This window comes from Malaya genurostris, chromosome 2 (genome assembly GCF_030247185.1).
Source record: "Malaya genurostris strain Urasoe2022 chromosome 2, Malgen_1.1, whole genome shotgun sequence".
Taxonomy (NCBI): domain Eukaryota; kingdom Metazoa; phylum Arthropoda; class Insecta; order Diptera; family Culicidae; genus Malaya; species Malaya genurostris.
Window position 1 is genome coordinate 22,015,227 of NC_080571.1, and position 12,866 is coordinate 22,028,092.

Genomic DNA, 12,866 nt, shown 5'->3' on the forward strand with positions numbered 1-12,866 from the left:
ATGATCAATACTGTGCACCCCGTTATTAACCGAAGCAAATGCAATTGCATCTTTTTCACGTTTAAACATAATGTACACACAGTTCGACGCCTTGTTGAATTGAATCTCACTTACATCATTAACGTTTAGATGCATTCGTTCCTTAAGCAAGATTTCAATTTCGGTTGCTGCAGGTCTAACTTTGCAGCGCTTGAAATCAATACAAATTGAATTTGGCCTTGTAGGCCAAGTTTCAGGCTTTGTTAAATCGTATTTGCCCATTTCGTACACTCTATTGTTCACTGCACTGTATTGTCTTTGTTTCTGTCGTCGCGACCGTAAGAAATTTTCGACTGTGTCGTTTGCGATGCGAGCACGAACTGATAAAAATTATTCAATAAATTTTGGCGTCGACCGACATCATCATTGATTGATCATCTGAATTGTGTTCAATGCAGGCGTTCCCTGATGAAAACAAACCAATCTCATTTGCATTCGTGGTTGTAAGTGAGCTGTCAGAAAGCCTTATTCGGCATAAGATTAGTTTATTTGTCTGATCTAGTCCAGATTGATTTGCCCCTTGTACTGTTTAATGGTTGAGTATTTTTTAACTGCTAAAGAGTTCATGACACGTGCATGTATTAAATATGGAATACATTTTTAACTGTTTCGCAAATTCTCTTCTCGAGAGATTTTCTTTCTTTATTGATTTATTTTTTTTATAATAAAATTTTTTATTCTGGCCTTTATGCGTAAAAGCTTTACGTGGCCGATTGGCTTACATTTTTGTTACTTAAAAAAATTTTTTTTTGCTATTGGATCTCGTTGTCACTCTTTTTCTAGGGGGAGATGAGTTTCCATTTCCATCCAACGAGGATCGGGGGTCAGTGTTGTGTGTGATTTCCGTTTTCTTTTCGTTTTCCTTGTTGATGGTAGTCTTGGGCTCGTTGAGAGTTGCTGTAGATGCGCCTTGTTGTACATTGGTTGCAGTTGCTGGTTGATTGGAGGGTAAGTTGTTCACTGCAGCTGGTGTACTTTGTTCTATAGGGGACACTGATGGTTTCGTTGAGGAGGATGCTTCATTGTTGTTGGTGGCTGTCACAGATGTACTCATCTCATCGATATTCTATTTCTTGAAGGAGGGAGACTGTCTCTTTAACATTCTGCGAGACTTATTCACCTTTATCCATTGATTCGTCGTCACTGTTGCTGCATTCGTTGTTTTTGTAGTTGTTGGAAGCATCATTACACATTCTTTTTTTCTTGTTTATTTTACTATCCAGCAAATTTTGTCGATTGAGTACGATATCAGCCCGATTATACCGCTGCGAACGGGCTGCCACTGGACACTTCTACACTGTATGCATCAAACGTGTCAACCCAAAAATGCATAGATATTGCAATTTTGCGCGCAATATTTTGGCACTAAAATTCACCTTAATGCTCGTTCATACCAAACATTATAGAAAACTTCAACTTTGAACTATTGGACGGACGTCCTCCGCTGGTCCAATACGTTGAGCCGTTGATCCGATGAATGTCCAATAAAACGTCCAACCGGAGGCCAACACGAGACTTTCGTTTGCCGATTTTAAAGCAGACCATTGAACCGGGCGCCATTTTGTTCATTCAACAAACCCGACAGACAGAGGTCCATTATTGGACCATTTTCAATATGAGGAGTTGGAGCGCCGTTGGACTAGTTTGACTGGAGAATTCTAGATGTTTCTAGGATATTCACGACATTTCTTTGCTAGCAAAACTAATTCCGTGCATCATTCTTTTTAAGAGAATTTGAAGTCCGCAGACTTTTTCTCGAGTTGTTTCGAGACTGTTCAACTCTGCTTGAAGGTACAAAAAGTCGGAGAGGAAATATTTTAGGCAACGATTTGAGTTTTTTGATCGGTTCCGACCCACCAATACATGCACACGCCAGCAGCTCGGTCATAGCCGAAGAGAAAAAACATGTGTCGGGTCGGTTTGATCGACCAGGTGCGAATAGACCTTAAGATAAAACTTGCTATTGAAGAGAAATCAGCTGTTTTTCAAAGAAGGATGAATCTAACATTTACAGCAAATGGAGAAAAACATGGATGAATGTTTCGACTTTGGTTTTAATTCCTATTTAGAAATTATCGTATATTCTCAGTTCAATTTTTAATAAATCGACTGTTCGTTTATCTTTAAAAGGTATGCAATTTTTTTCACTTTTCCTTTATATTCACTGGATAAAGCAACATAAAAGAGTTTCGCTCTTTTTCAATTTGATGCTCCCTGTGTGAATTGAAATTGGCTGGTTTCCACGATTAAGAAATTTACGGATAATTTTATCGCCTCATTTACTATTTCCAGTAATAAAAAGCCCGGAAACTATCTAAAATAACGAAAATAAAAAGTTTCGCCCTTGCTTTCTAGCAATTGAAGTATCGCTCTGTTTGTTGGCATGAATTACAAAGGACTAAACTAACGTAAACAAATGGAATGACAGTTTCGCCCTTTATAATTCTTTGTATCCGAATTTTTAGACATAATTCTAGAATTATTCGTAGGAGACAGAAACTCGATTTGTTTACATTTGTAAGATGCGACCTATTTTTGAAAAAAAAATGGGTAGAAATGATTTTCAGTGTAGGTCACCATTGAAGACGAACATTAGAAAAGGTGCAAATGACAGTTTCTCTTGGTTCACTTTCTCTTTTAATTATTACGACAAATTTCAGTAATTTCAACAAATTCTATAGTGCATATCGTATTATCCTATGTAAAGTGTTAGATGGAAGGATTGCTAATTGGACCGTAATACTCGAAAGAGAAAGTAAACAAAGAGAAACTGTCATTTGCAATTGGGACATTTTCTAAGTTTCGTCTTCAAATATCATTAAGATAATGACCATAATGATTGACCACACGGAAAATAAAAAGTACCTATTATTTGACTTCTTTTTACTTAGTTGTGAGTTCTTTTTAATGTTTTCTTTTATTCGCTTCTTCCATTATTGTAAAAATACAAAGAGCAAAATCACCCAACAGCGAGAGTTTCGTTCTATAAGCCAAAATCAATTAAACCGTATCAACCTGAAATTGAATCAGTACGACTCAACTGTAGAGTAAATGTAACTTACCATTGAGTAAACATGAGCTTAAATATTTTTTGCACGTGCCTTACGGAAACTACCTAGAGCCACTTTACCTAAAATTAGATTACTGAACGGAACCCCCAAATTGGGTGGAATGTACTTAAAGTTAGGTTGTTTTGCGGTTCCGTGTGAAACCACAATTGGAAACGAACATTAGAAGATGGCTCAAGTGCAAATGACAGTTTATTTTTGTTTACTATCTCTTTTGCTTATTACGGCCCAATCAACAATTCTTACATCTAACACTTCACATAGGATAATGACAAAAATCATCAACTTTCGATATGCACTGTAGAGTTTATTGAAAATTAATGGAATTTACAGTAATAATTAAAAAAGAAAGTAAACAAATAGAAACTGTCATTTGCACTTGGAACCTTTTCTAATGTTCATCCAGAATTGACCCATCTCGCCACACTAGCGGCCCTACAGCACTTCCCCACAAATTGTCGATCAGAATATCATCACTACGATAAGAAAATTAGGATTTTACTCGATTTGAAATGCTCGAATGTTTGTTTACCATACTCTGTGCGCTCTGATTGCCCGCCAAATGCCCCAGATGTTGGCTACGATAGCACTTGCTTGAGCGCCTTGTCCACCGGGTTGGATTTTTCCGATGAATTTGGAACCAAGATTCCGTGTATGCAAATTACAGATTTTTTGACAGAAATACAGACTTTTCAAATTTTTAATTGTGGTAATTGAATATTCAGTTAAGAGTAGTAAAATTCAATATTCAGTTAAGAGTAGTAAAATCGTTATCCTGATTGTGTGGTAGTACTGAAAAAAGAATTAAAATTCATAGGGTCACATAAACCAATGATTGTTTTCTTGTTCTTCTGTTAATAACTCCCGAATTTTCACGTTTACTTACAAAATATTTGTGTAGAACGAATCGATATATTTCCTTTTTTCTGCTCTGCATTTATGAGTGTAAGACGAAACGTAAAGATAGTGATAATATTCCCATTTTTCTGACAATACCAGATATGTAACGAACATTTGTGTAATAACCGTAATAAGACTAATATATTCGAAAGAGAAAATAAACGAAAATCTTTAAATGGCTTTTAGGTTCTTTTGAAATGTTTACGTCGATTTTTCTCTTTAAAATACAGTTTCAAATGTGGCAACCCTGATGGCTAAGGTCAATTAGCTATTTTTGATTTGTTTTCATTTGATTCACGTGTGATTATTATAGAATGTGGATCATAAATGTTTTGTTTGATGCTCAGACCGGACATACTGTTAAAATGTATGTTTGGAGTGTTTCAGAATGTCTATAATACCTACTAAAATTTTATAGGCTCTGTGAAACCAGCAAGGTTAATAAATTGATGTTTTTGTTTTGTCAATCGACATCCAAGCAATCCAGCGATATTGAAGTCTGCCGCATGTAGTTCCGCTGTCAACCGGAAATTTCTATTTCTCAGTGAACTTTTAGAAGGAGTGGTGTTTCGCCGGTAATTGGGCATTGTAATTTCCGTTAATTCTTCAATTCTTTGTAGTTAGAAAAGCGGTTTTCGTTTTATTACCACAGATTCAAGAGTCGCTCATTTTTCATTCGCCACGTGGCAAAACGCAGTATCGATTGAGGCAAGCCGAAAACCTATTATGTCCAACCTCATGCAACCTTCCAGAGGAGCCACTAGAACGATGATCACTAATTCAGAGGGTTTCCGTTGTACCCTTTGTGGTGGACTTTTCGGGAAATGTTATCTGCTGAGATCTCATCAACAGAAGGTGCACGGATTGGTTCAACAGAATGAAGAACCGAAAACGGAACCATCACCTCCCAGTGTCACAACCGTCATCATTCCAGCTATAAAAACTCCTGCAATGGCGATATCCAAGGCCAGAGGCGAGATTCCATTCGCGGTGCTGCATATGATCGATGAAATCCCATTGATTGTTCGCGTTTTGGATCAGGGAGAATACAGCATTTTGAAGGCAGCTGAGAAAAGTGATTTCCGAGAATCCCAGCAAGGTGGTCCAGGGTTGGACGAGAATCAAAGTGTTTCGATAGCTGTGGTTGCAACGATTTATCAAAGAGTAAGTCCGGATGGCAACAAATATTTTGCAATTTCGGCACCGGTCTCCTGCTACCAAACGCAAGCTCCATCCACGACCGGTAGGGATACGGAAGAGCGAAACGGAGTCATGCAGGATTCTATTGGATGTGCAAATTTGCTTAAAACATTGACGCAACTAAATGCGCCGGATATTATCGCTAAAAAAGTTCCATCGAAAACCAATATTTTTACAGGTAGAATTTGTTATATCAATCAGTGAAAATCATATATTAATAAACTAATTTGGTTACAGAGTCGCATCCTTCTACATCGGGCGCGAATCAATTGAAAAGAAAGTACAATAGAAAAGTAAGTCTCCCACCGCTTAAGAGACCACCTAAGCAACCGAAAGTTATCACTGTTGTCGATGGGCTGCAGCAGTGGGACACTGGAAAAAGATCTAGAACCACTCAAAGAAATTTTCAAGATATCGCAACAGGTTCATTACTTTCACCCAAACGTGCTCCTGCTGCTAGAACTGTTCCACCATCCGCGGAACCGATTGTCATGGATGAAGAAGACCCGTTTGCAAGCCTGAACGTGTTGGATTTGATCCAGGTTGAAGACGAAATACTTCCGCAAAGAATGGTTATTGGTGATTTAAGCGAAGAAATTTTCTTGCCCATTGTTTAGATCTAAGACAAACTTACCTTCTACGGAAAACTTTTGCTGCTTCCTACTATTTCCTTTGTTTCAAACTAAAACTATTAAGAACTAAGCAATCTAGTCTTTGTTAGCATTGGAAATAAACTGAAATTCCACTATCCTATCTTCGATACACTTTGTTTACGAGTCATTCGCGGATTTTACAATATATCACGGCCTTTGTCTGATCATTAAGCACTGGTTGGTCACTGAACTTTAGCGCATCTACCTATAAGGATTCATTTTGTTAGTCTAGGGGTTTCCACGACAGCTGGACCTTGTCAATCTGTTCGTGTCCCAAATTGGGAAATTTTTCACATTGCTTTTTCTACATTATGTGAGCTGCACTGGTTCTGCATCAAACAAACAATTCACTAACGATACGGATACAACCACGGTGACTTTTTCCGGTTCTGTTGATAGATAGCAAATTGTTCCTGTTGGATATACTGCCATCAAACTCATCATCACTATCAGCTCTCTCCTTGGACTTTTTCCATTTCATCAATTGACAGTTAATACGTGACATGTTACTGTAACTAAAAATGATTGTCAATTTCTTTGCGATGTTTATGACGTCGTGAACGCGATCCATCCCAGTTAGATGCGCAGAAAAATTCTCTCAAAGTTAAAATGAAATTGAACTGTTTAAATTTGTTCTAAGCACTTCAATTTGAACTGCGGTGCACTGACGAATCGAAGTCGAAATGTAGATAAAAATATCACAAAGTTCTATTTGGGCTCGTGTTGGTTATCTGGAATTTCTAAATGTAATTGTTAACATTTTGGAAATGTATACACACCCAAAATATTAACGTTGGTTCTTTTTTGCAGAGAGTAAAAACTATCAATTTAAGAGCTGGAAAACTTTGATCTCGAAAGGGGTTCTACATGGAAATTGCATGCCTTTTAAAGACGAACCAACAGTTCATCGTCTGATCAAAAATTGATCTGAGAATATACGAAAATTTCTAAATGAGATTTGAAACCAAAGTCGAAACATTCGTCGACGTTTTTCTCCATTTGCTGTCAATGTTAGATTCGCCCTTCTTTGAAAAACAGCTGAACTATAAGTTAATCAAAATAAACGCGAAAAAGGATTTAGTCACTTCTGCTTAAAAATACCAGTACCGATTCAGTATTGCTTGATTGTTCAAAAGAATTATCGCTGTTGTTTCAAAAGTTTATACTCTTAAATTCAATTGTTTCGTAATCAGAAAAACTTTCAACTGTAAAGTTTTACACTTACTTTTAAAGTAGTTGAAATTATGATTTTTGATGCCTTTTAAAAGCAAAGTTGGACGTTTTTATAGGCACAATGATGCAGGTCTAGTCTGTCTGGATATCCAATAACCAGAAAACAATAATTCTGTAAAGGAAATCCCGGTTGTTTAAATCAACAATTCTAAGCCTCATATAATAAATACAAACGATCTGTTGGTCTGGTTAGTTGATGAGCAAACTCATTTACGGGTTGATAAGTATGATCATATGGATTGATAAGCTTGAAAATGCACAAATGATCCACGGTGATATTTTCGAAATTTTCTTGTTTTCTCTTCAAAAACAGCCCTGCGTGTCGCTATGTTTGGAATCATATAGTTTCAACAATTTACATGCGTGCGCTTCCGTGAAATACACTCAACTATGTAACCCTTAAGTTCGATTCAAACTGTCCGTCACCTTCCGCCACAGTCAACCTCCGTCACCGTCACCGTCAGAATCAATTATATGCATTCTTATGCAGATATTAACACGTAACGTCACCATCACTCAACGTCTTGACGGACGGAACGTGTGAACGTTCCGGTAAAGAAAGTATTGAACTAATTTGGGAGAGAGCTGGAATCCCACCAAGCCCGGGCTTTTTCAGGGGTCCGGAATTCCGAAGAATTATTCTTCTTAACATAAAAAAAAATAATCCGTATATATTTGTGTATCCTTGCGACCGAGCTATAAATTTTGCCGGATCCGTTATACCAATACATGCACAAACAGCACGCTCAGTCATGCAAGAGTCGTGTTCCGGTGTGGTGAATACATGAACGCAGAAACCGTGAATACAATTTTCGCTTTCGGGCTCTGAACGCTGTTCTTCTCATAAAATGAATCTTAGCAAGTAAACTATCTTCACGGGGTTAGAAAGTGATGAAGATTATATATTCAGTTTTCGCTAACAGACCGATGACAGGCTCTTCGAACGCAAACAGCTGTTAATGATGACTTCATGCCACGAAAACTGTTGCATATCACTTATTTAATTCGTGGCAAGTTAGAAGAGGATAAGAATTCTTAGTTATACTTGAATATTATTAACAGAAGTTACAGGAGCGCAGCATTAGCAATGGCGATCTGGTGATCTCTGCATATACTGCAAACAAACAAATGCTTCGTTTACTAGCTGAAACTTGCTCCTGCACTCTTGTTACTTCTGTAAATCAAATTCCTGTTTAATAGCGTTTAATTGAGTTTAATCGAAGTAGTGCATGATAGTTAATCAACCAGTAAGATAAAAAAGAAGTCTTTTAATTAGTATTTCGCATTGAAAATTTTTAATTGAATTTCCATTGAATTCTATGAGCTGTGAGAGCTGTGAGAAACACATGTCCCCATTACAACGAAACCTTTATTCTAATAAACGCTCTAGTGGTGGCAGTGCACAAAAAATGAATTCTGTATAAACAAATGTGAAGCGCGTTCGGACCTTGAGAAAACATTCGACAGTTGAGGAGCCAGTCATCAGTCTGTTTCTAGCCGTACGGGGCTAGAAAACCGTATCACTTTTGTTTCTTATAAATCAGATAATTTTTATCTTCCGCAGTTATCAAAAAACTTTGCACGTGTTTCAGAAGGAAAATTAATATGCTTCTTTCGTTTCCTTGGGGCCTTTTAACAGTTCAAGTGTATGTATACATTACATAACACGTTTTTTACAGAAAATATCTGAAGCAGCATTTCTATATTGACCAGACTGATGGAGCACCGAATCATTTGTTACAATGAAAATTAATACATTAATAGTGCCCAACTGCTGTTGAAAGCAATTAACCATTTGAAAATAGAACTAAAAAACGGGTATAAAATAAGTTCAAAAATGACCTTGAAAATTAGTTTGAAAGAAAAATGTATGATTTGAACAAACCAAAACGAATGTTGAAATACTCATTATTTTAGGTTTGAATCTTATCATTCATTTCAACTGCCAAGTTTATAAATTCAAAGCACTAATAATATTACCTTTATCTAGAGTTAGTTCATTTTAAACTTATTTTGAAAGTTAAATTTACCATGAAATTGTTTTTCAAGAAATTGACAGGAACGCGCAAGTAAAATATTTGTTATTTTTAACAAAATATTTATTGAAAAAAACTAATCAACTGAGCAGAGTCGAATATCTTGTTTTGTAGCTTCAAGCAACAATATTTGCAATTTCTAATCAGATTTTCTTTTGTCACTATTTCAATAAAATAAATCGTTGCGTGAAGCCAAAATTCGGTTACTTTTACAAAATTTTTCTCTGCGTCAGTATTCAGTTAAGGTGATGTAGAGTACTTAATACGTTGTTTCGATGTAAACACGTGTGATTTATCATGCAATATTTCTTGAAAACGAAAAATTATAGCTTTCGATGTTCAATACGTCTAAATTTTTTCACATCGAATCGAGGTTGTTACAATTCTTTTTTTGCGCTGTATCATGAAAATATAAGCACGATCCGTCCGATGCTGGAATTTACTGGGGTGAAGCATAAAGAAAATAACATCGCACGAGCTTTTGTTTATCCAACAAATGACAGTTCGTGTATTGCGATGTTTCTAATCAATGTTGTCATTCTTTTTCGTCAGAGTGCCAAGTTCAAGTTTCTCTCCTACCGCAGTTTTGATTTGGAACTCGTCTTACGTTGTGTAAAAGTTGTAAAGTAGCGGATACAATTCAATTGTAGCACGGAAAGAAACAAATCCGTAACCCGTTGTGATCACCATGTCGTCAGAGCAGGAAAATATTTACGTATTTGTACCGAATGTGATCGGTGAGTCCGAGGGTGGTGAAAAAGTCCTTTCTTCGCCCTTGTAATTTGCAGTGAATTACCAGCTCGAATTATCCGGTCGTGGTGTGGGGGTGGAGAAATTGATTTTCTTACACACTACGACGCCATAGGGATTACTGCTCGGTTTATTTGTTGATTTGTTTACATGAAACAGAGTTATATTAAGAATCTGTATTTGTAATCTTTCGACTTCAGGCTACGCCCGGATCATTCTGGCAATCGTTTCGTTCTACTACATGCCGACCAATTATGTGATTGCCAGCTGGTGCTACATCATCAGTGTGGTGCTGGACGCCCTCGATGGACACGCAGCCAGGCATTTCAACCAGTGTAAGTTCAGGGATCGGCGAGGTCGATTAATTAAATTACGCTACTAGGTATTATATCGGGAGGTTGCATAATGTTCTCATGTATGGGCGAAAGAAACCGCTAATCGCGGCTCATTCTTATCGATAGGCAGATATAATTGAATTATCTCTCATAAACGACGATTACGACAGTGGTGTTTTATGATGAGGAATACTGATTTGATTTCGTAAAATTTCAGCAACGAAATTCGGTGCCATGCTAGATCAATTGACCGATCGCTGCGGAACGATGGGTCTACTTGTGACCTTAAGCTACTTCTATCCGGATTACATGTTTTGGTTTCAGCTTTCGATGGCCATCGATGTAGCTTGCCATTGGTTCTATTTGCACACGTAAGATCTGCCGTTTGTTTAGATGAGTTCTGTTGGTAGTCCTTAACATCTTTCGTTGTTCGTTCCACAGAACGGTCCTGCAGGGTAAAACTTCGCATAAATTTATCGATATGTCCGGTAACCCAATCATGCGCGTTTATTACACGAATCGAACCGTACTGGGATTGATGTGTCTGTTCAACGAGTTGTTCTATGCTGCACTTTATCTGTTGCATTTCACTCCTGGACCATTGAGTAAGTGTTCTGTGTGTAGTTTATTCAATCAACCACAATCTGAATGTTTCCCTGTTTTAGTTCTTGGCCTATCATCGTTCAAACTGCTTGCTATCGTATCAGCTCCAGTAGCAATTGTCAAAACTGCAATCTCCGTCATTCACGGTTACGTTGCAAGCAGAAACATCGGCGTGATTGACGTGGCCGAACGGAAAGCACAGCGACAGCGGGATGCAGCCAAGAAGCCACAGTAAACAGGAGTATTCTTCTAACGTCATCCGGTTTTGTAGATGAAACAGTATCTTCGGCAAAGGTTCCATCGTTTGCTTCGTCTGTGCACTGAAGATATTTTTTGCACGGTTTGATTAGACAGGGGAATCCTCAAATCTACGTAAACACCAATCGTGTAGAAAATATTCACCGCGAAGGACGACATCCGATGAATCATGAGGTTTGGTAAAGCACAGGAACCGAATTGGGCGGATGAAATTCCAGAAAAATTTTCAACTTTATGATCGATAGTCATCCCGAGATTATCGCAGCCAAATATTAACTGTACCGTGTGTATCGTCGTCATTAGTCAAAATTAAGTTTTTGTCCGAGTTAGGACTCGAAGGAACGTGTCGAAGGACGCTGGTGTAAATGTCGTTATTTTATCGATACAAAGATTAACAGAAGTTAGCAAAAACAAAAACTGTCATTTGTAGAAGTTAAGGAATGGTTTGTATTCTATTTCAATATAAATTGAACATTTAAAGCTTGTGGGTCCCGGAGTCCGCGTGTCCTGAAGAAAAGTGCATTGAAATAGAATTTATACTAATTTAATTTCATTTTATTTTCCGTTGTGGTATTCTTTTCTCGCTTGGTGTCGAAAAAATGTACCAAATTATAATTTAAACCAAGGTAATGGGCTTTAAATTTACTTAATCTTCTCAATTTTCACTAATCAAGTGAACATATTCTTTGACTTGAAAATTGCGATGCTAGCTTTAATTTGATTTGTTATACGATGATAGATTTAGTCGTCTTCAGGAAGAAACAGGTGTACTATAGGATATTAATTGTGTTTTCCAAAGTCGATATTATCAGTGTTTATGAAAACTATGTCAAATCAAAGATACATATATTTAAACATAACCCATCCGTTAGAGGTAATTAAGGAACATCTTGACGAAATATTGGTATTTTATATTAAAACAATGAACCTTAGAAAAAAAAAAAAAAGAAAACGAGTCTAGTTTCATCAGGCGCACGCAGCTTTATCATTCCACAGAGTTTCCTTGTAGGAACCGGGAACGGTAGTCACTTTAACGATTTCAAACCAGCTTCTAGTGGATATTATTCTCAATTCACTCATGGTTATTAAGCCTAGATTACATGATAAACTTCTCATCTTGAACGCCCTATTTATTCCACTTTCATGCTTTTAAGCATGCTCACAAAAAGTGGTCGAAATGCGTATCTTGAGGTTGATCTCTAGTGATGGTAAGCGAGACCCTGAGCGATTTGAATAAAATTCCAAGATATAGTCCGAAACTGTTAGTCAAATTAGCCGTAGCGACTTAGTAAAGCTCTACTGTGAGTTACAAATCAGGAAAATATCGTTGTTCATACTAAAATTTGTAGAAAATACACATATTTATTTCTATTTGTGATTGTATCTGTTTAGTAATAAAAGATATAACTATTCGAGGATGTACTTTTATTGGAAAGAAATTTTCATTAGTTACGTGATATATGGAGGTACTTCAATTTTTTTGTTTCTTTATTGTCATCGATTAGAATCGCACAGACTTTGGTTATATAACTAAACCCTAATGTTAACTTAATAATATTTTTGATTTTAACGTGTCTTTGCTAATATTAAAATTGAAAATTGTAACTTCTTATTCTAGAATACTTCGTACTAGGGCGAGGTAAAGTGTTTTTAGACAATACACATCGTTAGAATCCCGAGTGTTGCGTTTAATGAGTCACAAAACTGCAGAAACATTCGCAGTGACAAAAGTTAACTGTTCGATGAAGCGGAGATTGATGCCCACTTCTTTAATAGACAAAACTCGCCTAA

The 12,866-nt window shown here is 36.9% G+C and overlaps 3 protein-coding genes across 5 annotated transcripts in view; 2 read left to right on the plus strand and 1 right to left on the minus strand.

Moving 5' to 3' along the window:
• LOC131432522 (uncharacterized protein DDB_G0283357) overlaps positions 1–6,329 on the minus strand; it is a 52,912-nt gene extending 46,583 nt beyond the window's left edge. Inside the window, exon 1 of the mRNA XM_058598851.1 lies at positions 5,842–6,329. The gene's annotated coding sequence lies outside the window, so the exon portion shown is untranslated. The remainder of the gene's footprint in view (positions 1–5,841) is intronic.
• Positions 3,526–5,937, plus strand: LOC131432523 (uncharacterized). 3 transcript variants are annotated; one of them, XM_058598853.1, is made up of 3 exons: positions 3,526–4,595; positions 4,660–5,385; positions 5,445–5,937. In XM_058598853.1, exons 2-3 carry the CDS (start codon positions 4,734–4,736, stop codon positions 5,822–5,824), a joined length of 1,032 nt encoding a protein of 343 aa, XP_058454836.1. In that variant the 5' UTR covers positions 3,526–4,595; positions 4,660–4,733; the 3' UTR covers positions 5,825–5,937. The 3 variants fall into 3 exon arrangements, with proteins under 3 accessions (XP_058454836.1, XP_058454835.1, XP_058454837.1); XM_058598852.1 differs by having other exon boundaries at positions 3,526–4,582; XM_058598854.1 differs by having other exon boundaries at positions 3,526–5,385.
• Positions 6,330–9,667: 3,338 nt separating the features above from the next.
• Positions 9,668–12,487, plus strand: LOC131430087 (CDP-diacylglycerol--inositol 3-phosphatidyltransferase). The gene is made up of 5 exons (XM_058594746.1): positions 9,668–9,866; positions 10,080–10,214; positions 10,432–10,585; positions 10,656–10,819; positions 10,880–12,487. The coding sequence occupies exons 1-5, from the start codon at positions 9,818–9,820 to the stop codon at positions 11,050–11,052; spliced, it is 675 nt and encodes a 224-aa protein (XP_058450729.1). The 5' UTR covers positions 9,668–9,817; the 3' UTR covers positions 11,053–12,487.
• Positions 12,488–12,866: the final 379 nt, after the last annotated feature.

What these genes read in the sequence shown, in the direction of transcription:
- LOC131432523 (XM_058598854.1), top strand. Translation starts at nt 4,734, where the DNA reads ATGTCCAACCTCATGCAACCTTCCAGAGGAGCCACTAGAACGATGATC. An exon ending in GAAAACCAATATTTTTACAG is followed by an intron (nt 5,386 to 5,444) that starts GTAGAATTTGTT and finishes ATTTGGTTACAG; the next exon opens with AGTCGCATCCTTCTACATCG.
- LOC131430087 (XM_058594746.1), top strand. Translation starts at nt 9,818, where the DNA reads ATGTCGTCAGAGCAGGAAAATATTTACGTATTTGTACCGAATGTGATC. An exon ending in AGCCAGGCATTTCAACCAGT is followed by an intron (nt 10,215 to 10,431) that starts GTAAGTTCAGGG and finishes GTAAAATTTCAG; the next exon opens with CAACGAAATTCGGTGCCATG. An exon ending in CATTGGTTCTATTTGCACAC is followed by an intron (nt 10,586 to 10,655) that starts GTAAGATCTGCC and finishes TTCGTTCCACAG; the next exon opens with AACGGTCCTGCAGGGTAAAA.